The sequence below is a fragment of the Monodelphis domestica genome, chromosome 4 (assembly GCF_027887165.1).
Source record: "Monodelphis domestica isolate mMonDom1 chromosome 4, mMonDom1.pri, whole genome shotgun sequence".
Taxonomy (NCBI): domain Eukaryota; kingdom Metazoa; phylum Chordata; class Mammalia; order Didelphimorphia; family Didelphidae; genus Monodelphis; species Monodelphis domestica.
In genome coordinates this window covers 178,757,136-178,782,260 of record NC_077230.1, presented here as the reverse complement: position 1 = coordinate 178,782,260, position 25,125 = coordinate 178,757,136, and the positions used below count along the sequence as shown (strand labels likewise).

Here is a 25,125-nt window from a genome sequence, read left to right as displayed (position 1 = left end):
ACTGATGATGAATCATGCTTCACACCTTTTGGCAGAGGTGATAGATTAGAAGTACAGAATGAAACATATGTTCAGAAACAGCCAATGTGTGGGTTTATTTTACTTGACTATGGTTATTAGTTATACGGTAAGGGTTTTTTGGAAGAGGAAAAGAAAAAGAAGTGAGGAGTAACACAAAAGAAAAGAGGATCAAAGATCCATTTAAAAGTATTTACATGAAACAACTGAAGAAAACACAAAAGGGGACACAAGCAGGATGGTGTTGGAATTATAGAGTTAGATTTAATATTACTTAAATACAAGTTGTATATAATAGAGATTCATGGTGTCATAAATCTGTTCAGCCCTTTATTATTTGAATGTGGAAGTGTTCATGTTTGTCAAATTCATAATAATAAAAAAGAAAATTAAATGAAAAAAAAAACGCTACAGTGTTTTCCATGGTCTCCATAGTATAAACACCAAAAAGTCCATCTTAAACCAGATTAGAAATGATAGAAGTCCAGGCCTGATTTCCAAATGCAGTGTTGGGACACTGAGGCTCACAGGATTCCTTCCAAAAAGAATTTTAATAAAATTGTGGGCACAGTGAGGTATGTAAATTAGTTTGTATGCTGGAAATCTTGTCTCAGTTCCCATGGGTTTCCCATCTTAGCCGTTGGTCCTACTATTTATGTGGAAAATGCATTCTGCAGCTTTATACCTAAATTTTCTTGACAGCAGGAGACAACAAACTGTCTGGTCTTATTCTGTATTGCCCCTGAGATGAGAACCATTGGAAAACAGAGAAGTGATTAAATAGTGACCTGATTTTATGCTGGCACAAGTTATGTTGTCTTCAGTTCTGCTATAAGAAAAGTGAGGGGGAGTCAGGAATACAGTAACAGCAGCTTTAGTTCACCCCAGTTTGTGGAGAAAAGTAGGTTAGAAGATATAAATAAGTTATGACTCAAGTCATGTATTCAGTTAACATTTTAGCAGCCATTCCAAAACCCTGAATGACAAGGCAGAAATGGTCTAGGAAGGGAATTGGTCTAGGGAGATGAAGAGCAGACACAAGGAAGCCAGTAGTCCACACTAACCACCTCATTCCAATATAATAGCCCTGAGAGAACTTCTGGGTAAACATTGTTGCAGTCTAGACCACAGACTCTTCCTCTCTTCACCACCTACCAATACAGACTACCTCAAAAAAGTTAAAAAAAAAAGAAATTCATATGAATGAAGGACTCTACAGTAGAGCTCAGTGTTGAAGGTACATGGGATTTGGGCATTTCCACACCATAAGGGGATAAAAAAGCTTCCACCAAAACACTAGCTGATCAATCCTCCCCCACCCCACCTACAGAAACATAGTCAGAGCCAGCACATGATAGAATCAGTGAATGATCAAGGGGCACCTCTAGAGCAAGTGAGGGGCACTTCTGGGTCCTTGGCAGCTCACTGAGACTACTGAAGACCTACCCCTGAGAGCAGCTAGACCTGAGGCCCCAGAAGGCTGAGGAAAGTAGACCATGGGCACCAGCAAGGATATAGCACAGAGAGGGGGCAGTAAACAGGGGAAGCTGCAGAGACTCAACAGCTGGCTTCAGCCAAAATCCTTGCTCCTTAGCTCCATACACAGAGAGCCTGCCCATCTCACTCAAATTTCTAACTGTAAAGGCAAGGAAAAATCACCACAGTAATGGCAAACAGTGCCCAGGAACAACAACTTCCCAACACCAAGAAAAACAAGAAGAAGGGGTTGACCCTGGATAATTTTTATGGAGGATAAACTCAGGCTACAGAGGAAATAGAAGAGGAAATACAAATAAATGCGCCAAAACCTTCCCCAAAAATGTAAATTGTCCACAAACTCTTGAAGAATTGAAATTGGAGCTTATCAAAAAGATGGAAGCCTTCTGGCAAGAAAAGTGGGAAATAGTTCAAAAAGAAAATGAGTTTAAAGGACAAGAACTCCCACTTGGAGAAATAGCTGGAAGATACAAAAAGCAGGATAGACCAAACCGAAAAGGAAAACCAGTCCTCGAAGACCAGAATTAGGCAACTGGAAGCCAATGCTCTTGCAAAACAGCAAGAATTAATAAAACAAAGTCAAAAGACTGACAAAATAGAAAAAAAAAACCATAAAATATCTCATTGAAAAGATGATGGATCAGGAAAACAGAGCACGGAGAGACAATGTAAGAATCATTGGTCTACCTGAAAACTCAGAAATACACAGAAATCTTGACATCATACTACAAGAAATAATCCAAGTAAGATGCCCTGATGTTCTTGAAGAAGGGGGGAAAAATAGACATTGAAAGAGTTCATTAAACACCATCTACTCTAAATCCTCAAAAGACAACTCCCAGGAATGTAATTGACAAATTCAAAAGCTTCCAAGCTAAGGAGAAAATTTTACAAAAAGCCAAAAAAGACACAATTCAGATATGAAGGAGCACCAATCAGGATTATACAAGATCTGGCAGCTTCCACACTAAAGGATCGCAAGGCTTGGAATATGATATTCAAAAAGGCAAAAGAATTGGGTCTTCAACCAAGGATCACCTATCCATCAAAACTGACTACATACTTCAAGGGGAAAGTATGGGAATTAAAAAAAGTAGAAGATATACAAGTATTTGTAAAAAAAAAGACCAGAACTAAGTGGAAAGTTTGATATCCAAACACAAAGATCAAGAGAAACATGAAAAGGTAAAAAATAAGAAAGAGAGGGAAAAGGGGAAAATTTTTTTATTCAAACTTTCTTCTTTAAGGGCTTCAGTAAGATCAAATTATTTATATTAGTATATGGGAAACATGCTATTTGTAACTCTCAAAAATTATATTCACTATTAATAATAATTAGAGGAATCATTTACAGGAAGAGATTGGGGTAATAAGTGCTATAAAATGATATGCAAAAAATGAAAAAGGGAGGGGGAATCAAAGATGGCACCAAGAGATACTTGAAAAAAATAAAATAAATAGGATAATCTTTATCAAACAAAGATACACAAGGGACGGGGAGGGGAAGAATACTCTTATAAGAAGGAGAGGAAGGGAGTGAATACTTAAACCTTACTCTCAGTGAAAACAATTCTGAGAGGGAAGAGCATCTAGATCCATTGGGATATTGAATTCTATCTTACCCTACAGGGAAAGTAAGAAGGGAAAACTAAGGGGGTAGGAGGGGCAGGGAGTACAAAAAGGGAGGGAAAGAAAGGGGGGAGGGAACAAAGGAGACCGTGAAAAAATAAGAAGGGAACAAAAAGGGAGGGGGCAGAAAGTGAAGCTTATTAAGGGCAGGGATTAGGGGGACTGATCAAAAGCAAACCACTGGTTTAAAAGGATATAGCAAAAGAAGAAAGGACAAAACTAGGAGAGAATATCAAAATGCTGGGGAATACACAAATGGCAATCATAACTTTGAACATGAATGGAATGAACTCACCCATAAAATGAAAACAAATAGGAGAATGGATTAGAAATCAAAATCCTACCTTTATATTGTCTGTAAAAAACATACCTGAGGCGAGTAGACACTCAGAAGGTTAGAATTAAAGGTTGGAGCAAAACCTAGTGGGCCTCAACTGATAGAAAGAAGGTAGGAGTTGCAATCATGATATCTGACAAGGCTAAAATAAAAATAGATCTGATTAAATGGGATAGGGAAGTTAACTACATCCTGATAAAAGGTAGTATAGAGAATGAGGAAATATCAGTAATCAACATGTATGCACCAAATGGTATAGCATCCAAATTTCTAAAGGAGAACCTAGTGGAGTTGAAGGAGGAAATAGATAGGAAAACTATACTAGTGGGAGACCTGAACTTACCACTCTCAAATTTAGATAAATAAAATCAAAAAATGAATAAGAAAGAGGTAAGAGAAGTGAATTAAGTCTTAGAAAAATTAGAGTTAATAGATATATGGAGAGAAATAAATAGGTACAAAAAGGAATACACTTTCTTTTCAGCAGCACATGGTATATTCACAAAGATTGACCTTGTACTGGGGCATAAAAACATGGCAAACAAATGCAAAAAAGCAGAAATAATAAATGCAACCCTTTCAGATCATAATGCAATAAAAATAATAATCACTAAGGGTACATGGAGAGGCAAATCAAAATTAATTGGAAATTAAATAATATGATTCTCCAAAATCAGTTAGTTATAGAACAAATCATAGAAACAATTAATAATTTCATTGAAGAAAATGATAATGAAGAGATGTCGTTTCAAAATCTATGGGATGCAGACAAAGAAATACTCAGGGGGAAATTTATATACTTGAGTTCATATAAATAACAAATTAGGAAGGATAGAGATCAATGAATTGGACATGCAAATCAAACAACATCTAAGTGAACAAATCAAAAATCCCCAGATGAAAAATAAATTAGAGATCCTAAAAATTAAGGGAGAAATTAATGAAATCAATAGTGAAAGAACAGTTGTACTAATAAATAAGACTAGAAGCTGGTATTTTGAAAAAAACAAAAAAATAGACAAAGTACTAGTCAATCTCATGAAAACAAGAAAAGAAGAAAACAAAATTAGCAGTATCATAGATGAAAAGGGAGACCTCACCTCCAATAAAGAGGAAATTAAGGCAATCATTAAAAACTATTATGCCCAATTATATGGAAACAAATATGACAATCTAGGTGATATGGATGCATATTTACAAAAATATAAACTGCCTAGATTAACAGAAGAAGAAAGAGAATTCTTAATCCCATATCAGAAAAAGAAATTGAAAAAGCCATCAAAGAATTCCCTAAGGAAAAAAATCTCCAGGGCCTGACAGATTCACAGGTGAATTCTATCAAACATTCAAAGGACAACTAATCCCAATATTATACAAACTATTTGATATAATAAGCAAGGAGGGAGTGCTACCAAATTCCTTTTATGACACAAATATGGTACTGATTCCAAAGCCTGGCAGTTCAAAAACAGAGAAATAAAACTATAGACCAATCTCCTTAATGAACATAGATGCAAAAATCTTAAATAGGATACTAGCAAAAGGACTCCAGCAAGTCATCACAAGGGTTATTCACTATGACCAGGTAAGATTCATACCAGGAATGTAAGGATGGTTCAATATTAGGAAAACCATCCACATAATTGACCATACCAACAAGAAAACCAACTAAAATCACATGATTATCTCAATAGATGCAGAAAAAAGCCTTTGACAAAACACAACATTCATAGCTATTGAAAACATTAGAAAGTATAGGAATAAAAGATTATTTCCTAAAAATAATAAACAGTATATATCTAAAACCATCAGCAAACATCATTTGCAATGGGGAATAACTAGACGCCTTCCCAATAAAATCAGGAGTGAAACAAGGATGCCCATTATCACTTCAATTATTTAACATTATACTAGAAACACTAGCAGTAGCAATTAGAGAAGAAAAAAAATTGAAGGTATTAAAATTGGCAATGAGGAGACCAAGCTATCACTCTTTGTGGATGATATGATAATCTACTTAAAGAATCCTAGAGAATAAACTCAAAAACTAGTGGAAATAATCAACAACTTTAGGAAAGTTGCAGGATACAAAATAAACCCACACAAGTCATCAGCATTTCTATATATACCCAACACATCTGGGCAGCAAGAATTAGAAAGAGAAATTCTATTTAAAATCACCCTAGACAATATAAAATACTTGACAATCTATCTATCAAGACAAACACAGGAACTATATGAACACAACTACAAAACACTTTCCACAAAATTAAAAGTAGATCTAAACAACTGGAAAAATATTAACTGCTCATGGGTAGGACGAGCTAACATAATAAAAATGACGATACTACCCAAACTTATTTACTTATTTAGTGCCATACCCAAGGAACTACCAAAAATCTTTTTTACTGAATTAGAAAAAAAACATAACAATCTTCATTAGGAAAACAAAAGATCAAGGATATCCATGGAAATATTGAAAAAAAAATGCAAAGGAAGGTGGCCTTACAGATCTCCAGATCTCAAACTATACTATATCTCAAACTATACTATAAAGCAGTGGTCATCAAAACAATATGGTACTGGCTAAGAGACAGAAAGGAGGATCAGTGGAATAGACTTCGGGTAAGTGACCTCAGCAAGACAGTGTATGACAAGCCGAAAGATCCCAGCTTTTGGGACCAAAATTCACTATTTGATAAAAAAAATTGCTGGGAAAATTGGAAGACAGTATTGGAGAGATTAAGTTTGGATCAACACTTTACACCCTATACCAAGATGAACTCAGAATGGGTGAATGACTTGAACATAAAAAAGGAAACTATAAAAATTAGGTGAACACAGAATAGTATACTTGTCAGATCTTTGGGAAAGGAAAGATTTTAAAACCAAGCAAGAGTTAGAAAAAAAATCACAAAATGTAAATTAATAATGTTGATTACATCAAATTAAAAAGCTTTTGTACAAACAAAACCAATGCAACCAAAATTAGAAGGGAAGTAACAATTTGGGAAACAATCTTCATAACAAAAACCTCTGACAAAGGTCTACTTACTCAAATTTATAAAGAGCTAAATCAATTGTACAAAAAATCAAGCCATTCTCCAATTGATAAATGGACAAGGGACATGAATAGGCAATTTTCAGTTAAAGAAATCAAAACTATTAATAAGCACATGAAAAAGTGTTCTACATCTCTTATAATCAGAGAGATGCAAATCAAAACAACTCTGAGGTACCACTTCACACCTAACAGATTGGCTAACATAACAGCCCAAAGGGTGCTCAAAGACTGTCTGCTCTTTGATCCAGCCATAGCACTGCTGGGTTTGCACCCCAAAGAGATGATAAGGAAAAAGACTTGGGGATGTAGACTCTAAATGAACATTCTAGTGCAAACATCAACAACATGGAAATAGGTTCTGATCAAGGACACATGTAATACCTAGTGGAATTGAGTTTGGGCTATGGGAAGTAGAGGGGTAGGGGAGAGAGGGATAGAATATGATTCTTGTAACCAAGGAATAATGTTCTAAATTGACTAAATAAAATTTTTAAAAAAGGAAAAATAAAATAAAAGACTCATTAACCCCTCAAATAATAATAGCCCTGAGAGAAATATTAAACTACAGAGTTTGCATAGTAAAAAAAAGCCTAATGGGTGAATGGACAAGACTATTGTAGGAAATGATGCCTAAGATTGAGTAGTGGAGATATTTTTTCCTACCAGAAATTCCCCTCCTCTTTAGCAAAACGACACAATTTTTGGAGAAGAAAATTAAAGGAGCTACATCAAGTTAGGATGCAACCCACAACAATGTCTTCATCTTTCAGGACACAGCCTTCACTAAATAAAGCTGTGAAGACTGGGATGCTGTGGCGACAGAGGCGTTTCAGATGAATTTTACCAAGGTTGGCAGACTGAAATATCTGATTAAATTTATGAAGGAAGAAAAATAAACAACAGTTGGGATCAAATTTACTTGTGTTCTCAGAAGGGCTGCCTCATTATGTCTTGAACTCTCCATTTCTGGAAGTCTTCCCATAAGAGCAGGAAGACTATTTTTAAGGATCTTATAGCTGTTTATCAGCATAGGGTGAGAGGTTAGCTTGAGGCACTCTAAATTTCCTTGCAACTTCAATAATCTCAAATTCAATGAAAAGGGGTTCAGGCTTCCTCTCTCTTTTCCTATGGAGAATTCAACTTTGGAAATGCTTCTAGCTCTTACTTCACTGCAGTCCTTTACAGCAACTTAAACCCTTTTTTTTTTTTGCATGGAGGTAAATTTAGAAATAATTTATAAGAGAGGCCTGCTTTTTCTTACCAACAATGAAAAGGTTCCCTCTCTCCCAACCTCACCCCCCCCCCTTTGCCTTAACTTAGTAGTAAGCTGGCAAAATAATACTCTTACCTACCTAATGTAATGTTTAGAAGCAAGGGAAGCATGCTATATGTTATAATGATTTAGGCAAGACATGGAAAATGTCCTTTTGTCTGTCATTGGAGTAGAAACTGACTGAGGGGCTGAGTTTATATTGTACTATTGTTATTTTTATTTTCAATTTAAAAAATATGCCATGTTATACCAGGGCCCTTCAGTGGGGAACAGTGATAGCTCACTTCTTTCCAAGGCAAAGGTAGGGGAAATCTCGTGCAGTAAAAGCTGAATAGAACTATCCAAAAAAAAAAAGAGTATTCTGGCTAATTTGTGTTTAACTAGAAAAACCTCATTTATTTTAAGCTATTGATGAAAGTATTTCTAAAAATGCATCTATAGGGGACAGCTAGGTGGCTCACTGGATTAAGAACCTAGAGAAGGGAGGTAATGGGTTCAAATTTGACCTCAGATTCTTCCCAGCTATGTGGCCCTGGGCAAGTCATTTAACCTCTATTACCACTCTTCTGCCTTGGAACCAATACACAGTATTAATTCTAAGACAGAAGTAGGGATTTATTTTTAATGCATTCATAATTTTCTGCCTTGGGAAGTACAATAAACTGAGCATAATTTAATTTCATTTTGATATTCAGAATTTCAGAGTGCCTTATTTTTCAACATTAATAAATGTAAGATCTTAGACTGAGGTCTGGAAGGCACCCTGGAGACCATCTAGTTCAACTCTCATTTTGTATATAAGAAAATTGATGTCTATTAAAGGTTAAGTGACTTGCTCAATGCCATACAACTAGTAAATAAAAAAATAGACTATCACACAGTTCCGTTGACTTTTAGTCCAGTACTCATTCCCCTATATCATGTTATCTTTATTATGATTGTATGATTAAAGAAGTAGGGAGGAAAAGAAGGAAGGAAGGAAGGGAGGGAGGGAGGGAAGGAAGGAAGGAAGGTACAGCAGCCCACCATCAACCACTGCATAAAAGGGAAATCTAAAGGAATGTAACTTTGAGGTGGAGAACAGAAGTCAGGAGATAGGTTTAACAAATTAAGAAAGACACACAGATCAACTGAATGATAAGGAACAGGTACACGCTCCTTTACTATCTTCCTTTGTAGGCCCTTCAATGAAAGAAGATATGAATAACCAAGAATACATGGAATGAGGAATTCCTAGATAGGAATAGAAATCAATAGCAATGAAAGGTTAGGTGAGAGAGGAACAAAAGAACAAAGAGAGATCTTCAGAGATCACAGTAGAGCTCCAGAGAAGGAGCAATCCTTTTGGCATGCAGCCAAGTTCAGAGTGAGATAGAAAAAGAGGAGGAGCTGTGCCCTTCTGGTCTTTTTATTGTAGATTTATTGGAGATTAGGAGGTATGTAATGCATATGTAACAATGCATAGTGGATTGCCATTGGTTTAAATACAAATTAAGACATTAAATTAAATACAAATACAAATTCCAGGCATGGATTCAAAAGACAAAGAAACCTGGATTCATGCCAGAATGTTAAGAATGTTGAGATCAAAGGTGGAGATCTCCATTGCCCATGGGTAGGTCTGACCATGCCTTTGTTAATACAATTACCATACATAAAACATATACCTTATACATACACATGTGTGAACTGTTATAGAAGGAAGAGTTAGGGAAAGAAAAGAAGGAAAGGGAAAGGAGAGGAGGGAGGGAAGGAAAAAGAAAGTAGGATGGAAGAAAAGAGAAGGGAGGGGAGGGGAGGGGGAAGGAGGAGGAGAAGGAGAAGGGGAAGGGGAAGGGGAAGGGGAAGGGGAAACGGAAAAGGAAGGGGAAAGGGAAGGAGAAGGGGAAACAGAAAAGGAAGGGGAAAGGGAAGGAGAAGGGGAAGGGGAAAGGGAAGGGAAAGGGGAAGGGAAGGTAAAAGGATAGAAGGATTCCATAAAGCCAGAGACTTCTGGGGAGGAGAACTATTATCTTTTGGCCAAACATTGATTTCTTTTAATGCTACAACAGGGCCAGTTGCATTTCTGATTTTATTGTCTCTAGCTAGCTGGTCCATGGTCTTATTGACATAAAGATAGTGAGTCCTGATTAATCTACATTAACCTCAAAAAGTTTAGTCTAGCTAGAGAGATAAGAAAAATTAAATGATAGCTTAATAGTAGCTTATATTTGCATAGTGCTTTAGGTCTTATAGAGTGCTTTCAAATATATTATTTCATTACAACCTTATGATAGATAGCAGGGTGGGCAGTACGTGTGTTATCCTCATTTTCAAAAGAGAAACTGAGACTTCAAAAGATTTAAGTGGCACATCTATGATTATGAAGTTGGCAAATGATCACCATTAAAGCTTGCTGAATTGAACTGAACAAAGACCTGGAGCTTCTATTCAGCTCTTCTTTCTGGTCTTTTTCTACTACATGATTGCAAGATGATGTTGGTGACCCCAGGTAAGAAATGTCAAGGATTTCAGAGCTGGCACTGCTCATGTCTCCTTGTTTTCAGTAACATACTCAGAGGTAGCTACTATGGCAGGGGAAAAATCCACCTGAATTCCTGGAAAGAAACTCAGAACAACCTTGACATTCCAGTCTCTGAGAATATCCATGTTACGCTACTTCACAGCGATAGTTAGCATGATGTTAGGTTACCCCTGACTAGTCCATAGATTGTAAGAGTGAGTTACAAACAAATCTCACTTCTCAACTGAATTCAGGGGCTTTGCAGTAGTTATGGAGTTGATTGCTGAAGGAAGCAAGGTTATGTGAAAGAGATTGCCCTGCTGTGGAGGCATATAGGGAGAAATACTGCAGAATGCATCTGCACCTAAAAAACTAGTATTGAGCAAAGACTGGCCTTCATATGCTGAATTTGGTTTCATGGCTAAATTGGCTGAAATATATCTATTCTAAAAATTTACCAATATTTGTATGTGGACCTTGATTCAAAATCTTTTCAAACCTTAGACTTGATATTATTGTTGGAGATGAAATTGATCATTCTGAAATTTCAGTAGTAATGAAAATGACTTTTATGGAAAAGTCTTTCGATATTTCTACATATCAAAAGTGTTTTTCCTTCCCCTGTAGCAATGAATTTTGTACTAGGAGAAAAATCAAGTCATCATCTCTGAGAAGATGTTACTAGGATACAGCATTCTCTCCCCGTTGAGTCATTGCTCTTGCTCTGTATCTCTCATGGGGAAAAAAAAAAACAACCTTTGAGCATGAAATGAGAAATATTTGCCTTGTGATAAAATTAAGGTCCTTTCTGAAATGCCTGAGACTAACTGCCTCCTTTTCTAGAAATCAACCCGAGACTGAAAATTTTTATTCTCCTCTTCAACCTCACACACCTTCTTTAGTTGGATCATTTCTGTAATCCATTTAATAGAAGTCCTTTAACTTTGAATGTTGAATTAAAGTGATATTTACAGAAGAAATCATATAACATCTTCGCTCATGCTAGCTGTTTCACTCTTGTCTGTTCATAAAGGTATTCATTTTATAGTACATTCTGGTGAGGCTTATTCTTAGCAAAAGGAAAAAAACAATCATGCTGAGGCAACAAACCTATGAGAAATGGGGGTGGGAAGCACAAAAATACACACAACAAGATGTATAAAATATCTGCTTTCTGTAAAAGTTAACATGGTCCTGAAAAATAAGCAGGAAGACAGAAGTGGGGGAGGGAGGATCATTATAATGTACTATTGGGAAATTGAAACCATTATTCACAGCATTATAGGCCAGGGTTTTAACTCCCTCAAATATAACAGCTTCCTCTTCAGTATTTATGCTTCTGATTAAAAAGGTATTGCTCAACTTTTTTTAAAAACATAATTTTATTTGGTCATTTCCAAACATTATTCATTGGAGACAAAGATCATTTTCGTCCCCCCTTCCCCCCCCCCCAGCTGACACGCGATTCCTCTGGGTATCACATGTGTTCTTGATTCGAACCCATTTCCATGTTGTTGGTATTTGCATTAGATTGTTCATTTAGAGTCTCTCCTCAGACATGTCCCCTCGACCCCTATAGTCAAGCAGTTGCTTTTCCTCAGTGTTTTTACTCCCACAGTTTGTCCTCTGCTTGTGGATAGTGTTTTTTCTCCTAGATCCCTGCAGATTGTTCAGGGACATTTCATTGACACTAATGGAGAATTCCATTACATTTGATTGTACCACAGTGTGTCAGTCTCTGTGTACAATGTTTTCCTGGTTCTGCTCCTTTCACTGTGCATCACTTCCTGGAGATTATTCCAGTCTCCATGGCATTCCTCCACTTTATTATTCCTTTGAGCACAATAGTATTCCATCACCAACATATACCACAATTTGTTCAGCCATTCTCCAATTGAAGGGCATCCCCTCATTTTCCAATTTTTTGCCACCACAAAGAGTGCAGCTATGAATATTCTTGTACAAGTCTTTTTCCGCATTATCTCTTTGGGGTACAAACCCAGCAGTGCTATGGCTGGATCAAAGGGCAGTCTTTTATCACCCTTTGGGCATAGTTCCAAATTGCCCTCCAGAATGGTTGGATTAATTCACAACCCCACCAGCAATGAAATAATGCCCCTACTTTGCCACATCCCCTCCATCATTCATTACCTTCCTTTGCTGTCATGTTAGCCAATCTGTTAGGTGTGAGGTGATACCTCAGAGTTGTTTTGATTTGCATCTCTCTGATTATAAGAGTTTTAGAACACTTTTTCATGTGCTTATTAATAGTTTTGATTTCTTTATCTGAAAACTGCCTATTCATGTCCCTTGCCCATTTATCAATTGGAGAATGGCTTGATTTTTTTTTTAAACCCTTACCTTCTGTCTTGAAGTCAATACTGTGTATTGGCTCCAAGGTAGAAGAGTGGTAAGGGCTAGGCAATGGGGGTCAAGTGACTTGCCCAGGGTCACACAACTGGGAAATGTCTGAGGTCAGATTTGAACCTAGGACCTCCCGTCTCTAGGCCTAGCTCTCAGTAATGGCTTGATTTTTTGTACAATTGATTTAGCTCTTTGTAAATTTGAGTAATTAAACCTTTGTCAGAGGTTTTTATGAAGATTGTTTCCCAATTTGTTGCTACCCTTCTGATTTTAGTTACATTGGTTTTGTTTGTGCAAAAGCTTTTAATTTAATGTAATCAAAATTATTGATTTTACATTTTGTGACTCTTTCTAAGTCTTGCTTGGTTTTAAAGACTTTCCCTTCCCAAAGGTCTGCCATGTATACTATTCTGTGTTTGCCTAATTTACTTATAGTTTCCTTCTTTATGTTCAAGTCATTCACCCATTCTGAGTTTATCTTGGTGTAGGGTGTGAGGTGTTGATCCAAACCTAATCTCTCCCACACTGTCTTCCAATTTTCCCAGGAGTTCTTATTGAATAGTGGATTTTTGTCCCAAAACCTGGGATCTTTGGATTTATCATATATTATCTTGCTGAGGTCACTTGCCCCAAGTCTATTCCACTGATCCTCCTTTCTGTCTCTTAGCCAGTACCAAATTGTTTTGATGACCGGTGCTCTGTAATATAGTTTGAAATCTGGGACTGCAAGGCCCCCTTCCTTTGTATTTTTTTTTTTATTATTTCCCTGGATATCCTTGATCCTTTGTTCTTCCAAATGAACTTTGTTATGTTTTTTTTCTAAATCAGTAAAGAAATTTTTTGGAAGTTTAATGGATATGGCACTAAGTAGATGAATAAGTTTGGGTAGGATGTTCATTTTTTATTATATTGCCTTGTAACAGTCCACCCATGTGTATGTACCAGGTAGATGATTAATCGGTAAGGTTAGATTAGATTAATCGGTAAGAAAGATTTCTCTTTCTAGTTCTTGGATTAGGAAAGCACATGCTCAGTCCTGCCAATGGCAAGAAAGGCACTGACCTTTAATCCCAGCATTCTTAAGATTGTGGTGGGAACACAGATTTCTTTGTGGTCACCTGGCTGAGGAAATCCACGCCTCTGCCTTGTTGTAATTTTCACCTGAACCAATGGCAATCCACTGTGCCTTCATTAATATGTATTACGTACCCTTACATCACAATGTCAATAAATATGAGCAGCTCACAGAGAGATGGCCCTTTTTTATTTCTTTCACCTGTCCCTCTCCTAACTGGAACTTGCCCTGTGGCCAAGAACAGCTTTTCTTTTGGGACTTCCTCACTCTCTGTAAAAGACCTTTCCTTCTTAATCTCCTAACCTCAAGGTTGCGTGATCTATGCTTAGAGCTCTGGCTCTAAGAGATCAGAGGTTACTCTCTCAACTGTTCTCTATTCTCATTATGACTCCCGTGTTGTTGATTTAACTTTATCTAAATGCCTTGTGTCCTTGCAAAGTTGGATAGCTGGGGCTTGCTGTGTAGCTCATTCTTTTGTTAAAATTGTGTAGGTGTCTGGCTCTATTCTTATACATTCTCTTGGCTCCAGCTCTTCCCTCAAGGGCTAATCAACTATCTTTCCTTTCATATAAGGGCTGCTGGACATCACCTTATATGGCTCATCCTACCCATGAGCATTAATGTTTTTCCAATTGCTCAAGTCTAGTTTTAATTGTGTGGAGAGTGTTTTGTAGTTGTGTTCATATAGTTCCTGTGTTTGTCTCGGGAGATAGATTCCTAGGTATTTTATTTTGTCTATGGTGATTTTGAATGGGATTTCTCTTTCTAGTTCTTGCTGCTGAGCTGTGTTGGAAATATATAGAAAAGCTGATGACTTATGCAGGTTTATTTTGAATCCTGCAACTTTGCTAAAGTTGTTGATTATTTCGATTAGCTTTTTGGTTGAGTCTCTAGGATTCTTTAAGTAGGCCATCATGTCATCCACAAAGAGCGATGACTTGGTCTCCTCCTTGCCTATTTTAATGCCTTCAATTTCTTTTTCTTCCCTAATTGCTACTGCTAGTGTTTCTAGTACAATGTCAAATAATAGAGGTGATAATGGGCATCCTTGTTTCACTCCTGATCTTATTGGGAATGCATCTAGTTTATCCCCATTGCAGATGATATTAGTTGATGGTTTTAGATATATACTGTTTATTATTTTTAGGAACAACTCTTCTATTCCTATGCTTTCTAGTGTTTTTAATAGGAATGGGTATTATATTTTATCAAACGCTTTTTCTGCATCTATTGAAATAGTCATGTGATTTTTGTTGGTTTGCTTGTTGATATGGTCAATTATGTGGATGGTTTTCCTAATATTGAACCAGCCCTGCATCCCTGGTATAAATCCTACTTGATCATGGTGAATGACTCTTCTGATCACTTCCTGCAGTCTTCTTGCTAGTATCCTATTTAAGATTTTTGCATCTATATTCATTAGAGAGATTGGTCTATAATTTTCTTTCTCTGTTTTTGACCTGCCTGGTTTTGGAATCAGTACCATGTTTGTGTCATAAAAGGAATTTGGTAGAACTCCCTCTTTGCTTATTATGTCAAATAGTTTGTGTAGTATTGGGATTAGCTGTTCTTTGAATATTTGATAGAATTCTCTTATGAATCCATCAGGCAATGGGGATTTTTTTCTTAGGGAGTTCTTTGATGGCCTGTTGGATTTCATTTTCTGATATGGGATTATTTAAGAATTCTATTTCTTCTGTTAGTCTAGGCAGTTTATATTTTTGTATTTATTCATCCATATCACCTAGATTGGTATATTTATTGCCATATAATTGGGCAAAGTAATTTTTAATGATTGCCTTAATTTCCTCTTCATTGGAGGTGATGTCCCCCTTTTATCTTTGATGCTGTTAATTTGCTTTTCTTCTTTCCTTTCTTTAATTAGATTGACCAGTACTTTGTCTATTTTGTTTGTTTTTTCAAAGCACCAGCTTCTAGTCTTATTTATTAGTTAATAGTTCTATCACTTTTGATTTTATTAATTTCTCCCTTAATTTTTAGGATCTAGTTTGGTTTTCTTCTGGGTTTTTTTAATTTGTTCGCTTTCAAGATTTTTTATTTGCATTTCCAATTCATTGATCTCTGCCCTCCCTAGTTTGTTAATATATGCAGTCAGGGATATGAATTTTCCTCTGATTACTGCTTTGGATGCATCCCATAAGGTTTAAAAGGATGTCTCACCATTGTCATTTTCCTCGATGAAATTATTAATTGTTTCTATGATTTGTTCTCTGACTAACCGATTTTGGAGTATCATATGTATTGCTCAACTTCTGTCAAACACTGATGCAGTAAGTGCTCTGCTTATTCTAAATGGAGAAAATTTTTCCAGAGTTAAATTTACTCAGTTCTTTCTCCTCAATAAAATTTACCTGTTAATGCAAGATGGAAGCATTATGAAAAAATGTACTGAAATTCATAATGGTGCAAAGAACTCAGCTTTTACTCTTGGCATTTTAAATGTACCATTTAACACAAGCAGAAAAACAAATTTCAGAGTAATTTCTTAGAACTGATTTGGAAAAAAAACCTTCTCAACTTCTACATATTTGTGGACTCTGAGACTAATCTGGTAATCATCAGCTATTCAGAGAAGCAAACTTGCAATGTTCTTTTGGTAAATGTTTCAGTTTGAAAAGCAAGTCAGAGAGAAAGCTAAACTTGACATGTTCTTTTGGATCCCAAATACCAAAGACTTGAAAATCGTATTAAAGAGTCTGTTTGACAGCTGAATAGTCTAGGTAGCTCCATAACAACTAAAAAAAATCCTGCCTAGACCTCCAGAGAGTACAAATCTGCAATTAATTTCCCCACATTGCAGAATGGAGCACTGTAGAAAGCAAAATACAGAGAGCTTATGTTCTTTAAACTTGAACCGCAGCAGAGAAAAAAAATGATGGATTTATGGTAAAAAATCTGCTACTGAAGATATACAATTGACTTCCAATCCTTTTGATAGAGGCTGACAGGTGTAAATGTGAGGTCAAAATAAGGTCCATAACATTGCCCTGCTTGAACAGAGTCAGGATGAAAGAATCTGAAAGTCCTCTGATGCCTCTGAAGGGAAGAGTACCTGGTAACATGCAGAGCTCTCAGTTATGACATTCATTCTAGTCCTTGCAGCTAATGGGCTAGTCCAGAAACACTGCTGCAGGGGAAAATAAATGGAGGTTTAGAATACAGTCAGCAGCTACAGCCATTCTTTCTGGTAGCAGAGGGGAGCTCCAGTGACTTGTAGTGATTAGGGCAAACTCAACCCAGGGTTGTGTGGTGGTTCAGTGTTATCTGCTTACAGAGCAGCCACGCCATGCCATAAGCACAGGTCCTGAGACCTTACTGTTACAGGGCACTCCTGAAGGGCAAGTGCTGTAAGGAATGATTTCTGTCAATGCAGATCAGACTTTGAACTGTTTTGGGACTTATAGCGTTAGAGTGTTGCCTGGAGAAATGAGGGGTTCTGGGACTAGGCTAGAGTCACGAAGCCACAATGTAGTAGTCAGAGGTGTAGCTTGACCCAGGTCTTCCTAACCCTCAAACTGGCTCTTGATGCGCTATATCATGCTGCCTCTGACAATAGCAGTGATTAAAACAAAGCATTTGGAGTCAGCATGAGCAAGAATGGGATTCTTCTCTTTCTTAAAAAAGTGCAATGATTACAAAGATGCCACTTTAATCTTGCACCTAGCATAAATTACAACCCATCATTACAAACAGTGTCTTACTTCACTATCATGAAGAGAAGACCCTGAACTACAACATTTGTGAGCAATTTAGTGGAAGGGAATAAAAAATGGCTTTAAGTGGCCTGTATGTATGTACATTGAAATACATTAAAAATATAACCTGAATTTTTGTAGGTTATACCTTGAAAGAGAGGACCCTGTTTAACAGAAAGATGCTAAACAGTAGTTGAACTTGAAAGCAGAACAGAAAGTAGAGCCTTTGACTTGTCGTCTGCCTCTACCAAGGTCTTATGACTTTTTACACATTACATCACTTCTCTGCTTCAGTTAATCCTCCATAAAAAAGGGAAACAGTAGTGTTCTTCCCTCTCCTCATAAATCATCCACTCCATTTACAGAGATGCTCAAAGGATAACAGCACAATAATAATTGATATTCCACTAAATATGGATGAATATATATTTTTACTGCATTCATAAAGATGTTCAAAGGATTATAGGGCAACAATAATATGTACTCCACTATAAATATCTATAGATATGTAGATAAACCTCACTAACAAAGATGCTCAAAGGATTATAGGATAACAATAACATGTACTCCACTATGAATACATATATATGTGTGTATGTATATACATAGATATAAACCTCAATCACAAAGAAGATCAAAGGATTATAGGATAACAATAACATATACTCATCTATAAGTTTATATATACATATCTGTGTACATATATATTAAAAATATATATATATATAAACCTTACATCGATTCTCAGAGGATTAAAGGACAACAATAATAATACATATTCTATTATAAATATATATTCACACACACCTATATATGTGTATATATATAAACTTTTCTCACACAAAGATTCTCAAAGGATAATAGGACAATAATATATACTTTTCCCACGATATATATGTGTGTGTGTAGGTGAGTCTATATATAGACCCACATACATATATATTCTTCACTCACAGGGATGTTCAAAGAAAAAGAGGACAATAAGAATAAAAGGATAATAATTAGACAAAAGATGCAAAAAGAACTTGTTCATAGAAGTATTCAACAATTTAAGACTTATCATGGCTATCCCCGTGCCCAAGTCCTAAAGAGAGCCAAATTAATTACTGATATGATGAAATCCATAAAACGGTAAATGAACAACCTTATGGAATGAATGAGTTCATTTTTGCCAGGATCAATGCATTAAGTTTCCCTCTAAATTGTACTTCCTTCTAACTTCCCTATTTCTAATCCTACTACTATTCCCCCACAAAGATTTATCTTTTCCCCTCAATCTTCATATCCAACAAGTTCATAAGCTGTTAATTCTTTGATTTTATTCAGTCATTTTTGAGTCTTGGTGAGTCTGTGAATCATACTGTCTGTGTGGAATTTTTTCTTTTTGGCAAAGATAATAGACTGACTGGTTTACCATCACCTTCTCCAGTGGATTAAGGCAAACAGGTTAAATGACTTTACCAGGGTAACACAGCTAGGAAGTGCTTGTGGCTGGATTTGAACTCAGGTCTTCCTAACTCTAGACCCAGCATTCTACTCACTGAGCTACCTAGCTGCTTCCTACTATTAATTTTACCTCAATAGAATCTCAAGGCCTCCTCTGCATGCCTACTACTACCATTCTAGCTCAGGGCCTTATTACCTTTAGATGGAACTCATCTATATACCTAGAAGGGCATGGAAATGGACATTGAAGTGTGTTACTAGTTACTATTGGTCTTCCCCCAACTTCCTTCTTCCCTTTCCCTGCCCTCACTTTGCTCTGTCCACCCCTGCCCTACCCTTTAGGCAATATTGCAGTATTGTGATGTAGTTGGAATGGGGAACTATCCTAAAGCTATGCTGTTAGAAGTCTCCTTGCTAGAAAGCAGGTTAGCAGAATTAAAACTTGATTTTATTAGCAGAAAATATCACTTTTCAGAATGAGTGGTACTATTGCTTTGAATTTATTTCTGATAAGCAAGCAAGAACTGGTTAATGATGTGGGAAGGTTGGAAACTTTAGGAGAACTAGCCCTGTATTTTAGAGTAATTTAGCCCTGTATAAAAAAAAATATTGGATATAAGCATATATAAACCCTCAGCTGGAGGAAAGTATATTTTGGCAATTTCAAAGCAAAAATAGGTCTGATCTCAGGACTCTAATGCAAAGGTTCTTAACTTGGGGTCCAGAGATCTCTGAAGAGTTTGTGGGTAGATTTCAGGGGGTCCATGAACTTTAGCAAGTGGATGGAATCTTTAGATGCATTTAGATCAAAGGAATTTTCTTTGCTGGTCAGACCACATCTAGAGTATGGGGACCACCCTCCATGCCACACTTCAAGAAGGGCAAAATTGGAAACAAGGTGACAAGGATAATAAAGCCATCTCAAAACCATCCTGTGAACAACAGGTGGAAGGAACTGAGAATGTTTTTCTTAAGAGAAGATTTGAAGGCAAGTATAACAACTGTCTTTTAGAATGTAAAGATCAGTCCTGTTGAAAGAAGAGTTTCATTCTTTTTAGCCTAGAAAACAAACTAGTGCCAATAGATAGAAGTTTTAGGAAAGCAAATTTCCTTCTGAGGGAGATCTTTATAACAATTTAAGTTGGTCTAAAATGTAATGTACTTCTTTGAGAAGTAGTGAGATCATCATTACTGGAAACTTTCAGGCAAAGAAGAAATGTCAAAAATGTTTTGGAAGGAATGTGAGTTTAGGAGGGAATCATAGAATTATAAAGACCTGGAAAAGTCAATTTAGTTTAACCTCATTTTATACATGGGGAACCTGTGTTCCAAGGTATGTTGCTGAAGGTGCAGTAGATAGTATTCTGGGTTTGGAGTCAGGAAGTACAGATCTAACCTCAGATATTAATAATGTAACCTAGGCTAGTCACTTAACCTCTAATTGCCTCAGTTTCCTCCACTGAAAAGTAGGAATAATAATAGCAACCACTTCACATAGATAAGGATAAAATGAGATATTTGTAAAAGCACTTAACACAGTGGCTGGCACATAATAGGTGCTGTATAAATGCTTATTCTCTTCCTTATCCCTATCCCCAGGGTGGCTAATAGACTTGCTCAAGATTGCACAGGGAGAATTTGAATCTAAGTCTTCTGACTCTAGAGTCTTTCCCATGTGCCATGAGAATCTATAAGAGTCTATAATTCTATGGCCTGCAGAGATTTGAAAAATGAACAGGTAAAATAATGTTTCCTGAAATAAAGGAAAATGACTATTGGAATTAAAATAAGTCCTAATTCCTATTGAAGATTTTTTGGAAGGGAAAGCATAGAGTTTAACTAAAGCTTAGCCAATAACTAATCTCTGGGCACATGGAGGAAGATGTTACAGACTGGTTATCCAACTACAGCTCTGTCATATGTTGCTTAGAATAATGGAATAAGGTTATTTCCTTCTAGGCACCACTTATCCAAAACTTAGATGTAAATGCTCATAATGACACTTTCTTATGGGTACAATGTTGACCACATATTGACCTCGTTCTTTACATAGCCTCAACAAGTACTCAAGGAAGAGATTTTGTGTCACTAAAATAGGAGGCGCTAATAACCATATTTCCTTAATCTTGAGAAACTCATTCTTACTCTGCTGGGCTCTGTATTCTAGGAAAGTCCGTTCTCTCTAGCCCTGAGTAGAAGTGGGAGAAAAGTTGTTTCTCAATTTCAAGGAAAGCAATCAATACACATTTATCAAACACAATGTGCTAGACAGAGCACAATCTGATTACTAAATCAAGGTAGAAAGGATACATCTCAATCAAATTTCTACTTCTTCACTTCTCATCTCCCTTCTTGTCTCTGCTGAAATTCATCATCTACAAGAAACTGTTCCCATCCTCTTCGATGTTAGTGCTTTCCCTCTGTTGATTTCCTCCGTTATGTCCTCCATATATTTTATGGCATATAGTCCTTTGTATGTTGTTTCCCCCATTAGATTGCAAGCTCCTTGAAGACAGGTGTGTGTGTGTGTGTGGCTTGCTTTATATCCCAAGTGCTTAGCATAGTGCATGGCACATAGTGGGCACTTAATAAATATTTTTTGACTTATTGACTAAGGAGCATCTATTCTCTTAGGGAAAAAAGCACCTACATATAAAAATAAATCCAAAACATAAACTGAATTTGTGTTTTCATGAATATAGGGAATGCTTGTGTGCAGTTCTAACAGTGAATATCAGTGCTTTCTCTGTAACTTATAGATTTAGAGGGCTGTCTAAGCCAGTGGTGTCAAATTCAAATAGAAATGAAGTCACTAAACCATAAAAAGGATCCTTGAGGCATCGTATTGACATAGAAAACCACCTATTAACATTACCTATGTTCAATTATATTTTTATTTTTTTAGTTAAATATTTTATTTTGGTGAAAGCTACTTTGGGAAGTGTTGTTGATGGATTTTTGACACCTGTAGTGACATGCTTAATGTCATAAAACAAGCAGCAAAGACAGAACTTTACCTCATGTCTTCCTAACTTTATTAGGACAGGAAAATTTCATATAAACAAAGTAAATTCAAAGTAATTTCAGAGGGGATTACTGATAGGTGAGGTAGGATAGGGAATCTGAAAGCCCTCATTCAGGAAGTGTCACTTTGAAGAAAGATAGGACTTCTGGGTATCTAGGTGGCATGGTGAATAGTGTACTGGGCTTAGAACTAAGAAGGCTCTTCTTCACAAGTTCAAATCTGGCTTCAGACACTTAATAGCTGTGTGACGCTGTACAAGTCACTTAACCCTATTTGCCTATCTGTAGAATGAAGAAGGAGATGGCAAACCATTCCAGGATCTTTGCCAAGAAAATCCCAAAAGGGATCATGAAGAATTGGACACGAATAGATAACTACAACAAAGGATTCTACAAGACAAAGGTGAGGAGGGGCTGAGGATAATAACGTGCAGAATCTTGTAGATGATAGAAGAAACTTCACATATGAAGAACAAGCTGGGCTGAAGTGTAGTCTTCAGTCTTTAGTTAGATGATAAAAAAAACTTTAAATATCATATGATGGAATTTGTGGGTTATCCTAGAGGCAATGGGGAGTCAATAGGGGTCTTTGAATAGGGAAATATTGAGCTGTGTTTGTGTTTTTGTTTTTAAAGCTTTACACATCTGTCTTGGAATAAATGCTATGTATTTGTTCTAAGGCAGAAGAGTGGTAAGGGCTAGGCAATAGGGGTTAGGAGACTTGCTCAGGTTCACAAAGCTAGGAGGTGCCACCTAACTGCCCTTGAGCTATGCTTTAAGAATATTAGTTTGGCAGTTGGGATTCTTGAAATGGATTTCAGGCTTCTTCAAGAACAAAAACCTATTGTATCACTAGAGATTCCCTATGCCTCATCCTTTCCTTGCCCCCGCTTGTGGTAAGTATTGACAGGAGCTGGATATCTTCTACTGATGATTAAATATATTTTTCATACCATGTTTCCCTTATTTTAGTCCAGTTCTGAAGGAGAATCAGCTCATCACCATCCATGGAGTTAATTAAGCCTATTTTTTGACATTGAATCATTTTGGTAAAGAAAATTGACTTACTTACCAGAGAGGAAATATACCAAGTCTTGTGGTGATGAAAACTATCGCAAACATGACAAACATGAGATCACACAGTTTTTGCAACTTGGCATAATTGGCCATTTTGGCAGCCTATAGAAAGAAAAATGTGATATTAATTTAGTGGGACTGGCCAAAAAAAAAGCTTCTATCAATAGGTCTAGGCTTTTCCAAAACTACAAACTGACCAGCTGCATCATAATGCAGATGTATGGCATCAGTATTAATGAATCATGAATGGTTTACAAGAGATATATCAGTCATGTAATAAAAAATGATAATCTGTGGAACTATTTCTAGTTGCAGTAAAGGGATACTTGGACTTGACTAGAGAGATACTAGGGGACACTTCAGGGTGCCTAGTTGAAATGGAGATAGAAATACTTCTGAGAGATAGGGAGATGCTATTAGAGGGGTTACTCTGGGGTTGCCTATTGATCACTACTGATTGCTATTAGATCAAGATATTTCCTAACCTCCACCTTTCACCTCCCAGTTTTTCAACCAAACTTCCTGCCTCCCTTTGCTCTCCCCCAGTCTTAGTCAGCCACCTTCTAATTAACTCAGGGGAACTATGAGATTTCAGAGAAATATTCTTTACTCTTCTTTTCTCAAGTAAGGGGATTTATTGGGAACAACAGGATGGAGAACTGAGGTAAGATGAGGTGAGAGGGATAGGGGTTATCCCTAGTCTGTAAGGAGGGTTAGGAGGAATTTGGGAAATGTCAGTCCTGTCACAACTGTGACATAAAATCTGTCAGGGAAATGGAGGACAACTGTCATATCTTCTTTCTTCTTCCAATTACACCAAACAACCATCAAAGATTAATTTCTTCTCAGCCTAACTCCAGAAGCCCCCCCAAGGGTCCTTCAATCTGGGACAGAAGCTAACAGGGATCAGTTTCTCAGCTTCTCCCCTCTTCAGCCAGAAGCGACAGAAGACTCTCCAAAACCAAGAGAAATAGTTCAAAGCTCGAAATCCCAGCTTCTTCTCCACTACTCTGTCAGAGCCACCAAAGCCTCTCAGTTCCTCTTCTGGCTGGGCTCCAACTGCCTTTCCTGGGAACATTCTACTTTGGAATGTTCACCTTGATTGACAGCTGAGGTCCTTTACTTTGTTTTGCATGCTTGTCTTGTCTTGTAAATCCTCTCTTCCTTCATGCTTCTTCTATAGTCACCATAAATGAAAATACTGATCAGTGCAAATTTATGCTGTATATAAAAAAATTCAGCTATAAGGTTGAGTTAAGATAAGAATGAGGGGTAGACTCTTGCTGCTATGTGTATATTTTTAAACTTATCTTCCGTCTTAAAATCAATATGGTGTATTGATTCCAAGGCAGAAGAGTGGTAAGGGACTAGGCTAGGCAATGGGGATTAAGTAACACCCAGGATCACACAACTAGGAAGCTTTTGAGGTCAGACTTGAACCTAGGATTTTCCATCTCTGGGTCTGGCTCTCAGTCTACCAAACCATCTAGCTTCCCCCTTCTTGCTGACATTTTGATATATGATATTATTGCTTTGTGCCATGAAAAGAAGATGTTGGGTGATCCCATTAAACAATAATGGAGATGCAAGCACTGAAGTTACCCAGAATTATCTGGAATCTTTGGAGTTTTATTGCCTCCTCCCATTGCCTCCTCAGATTTTTGCTTGTCCTTTTTATGGGTACAGTGAGTCTAGTTTGGGAATATACCCCCTGACTTGATATCATAAACTTAGAAACACAGAACAAAATGTCAAGATCTTGTCATTTCAACGAATCTTTTACAAGTCACCTAATTTGGTAAATTAACTTAGACATTATCTCCTTTTAAAAGAAAGACTTGCCAAAGCTACAAGTGACTGATACTGAGATGCCCTCCAATCATTTAATGATGTCATTTTAGGGACTCTTTTACCTGCAAGTCATCCTACACATGGAGAAAGTATAAATGTCTTAATCTCACATTCCTTAAACTCATCCATTTTGTGAAAAATTCATGTAGATTAAACTATTATCTACATATTCTTTCCTCCTGCATATTTTTGCAAAAGCATAAATTGCATTCTTTCAAAATTCTTATCTCCTTTTTAAGTCAAGTCAGGGG

General features: G+C 36.8%; 1 protein-coding gene across 2 annotated transcripts in view; it reads right to left on the bottom strand.

Moving 5' to 3' along the window:
- The window catches only part of CERS6 (ceramide synthase 6), a 323,332-nt gene that overhangs the window by 60,987 nt on the left and 237,220 nt on the right, over window positions 1-25,125 (bottom strand). For both annotated transcript variants that reach the window (XM_001375375.5, XM_007494319.3), the window contains exon 8: window positions 23,019-23,125. In XM_001375375.5, coding sequence (XP_001375412.2) covers window positions 23,019-23,125 — 107 coding nt within the window. The remainder of the gene's footprint in view (window positions 1-23,018; window positions 23,126-25,125) is intronic.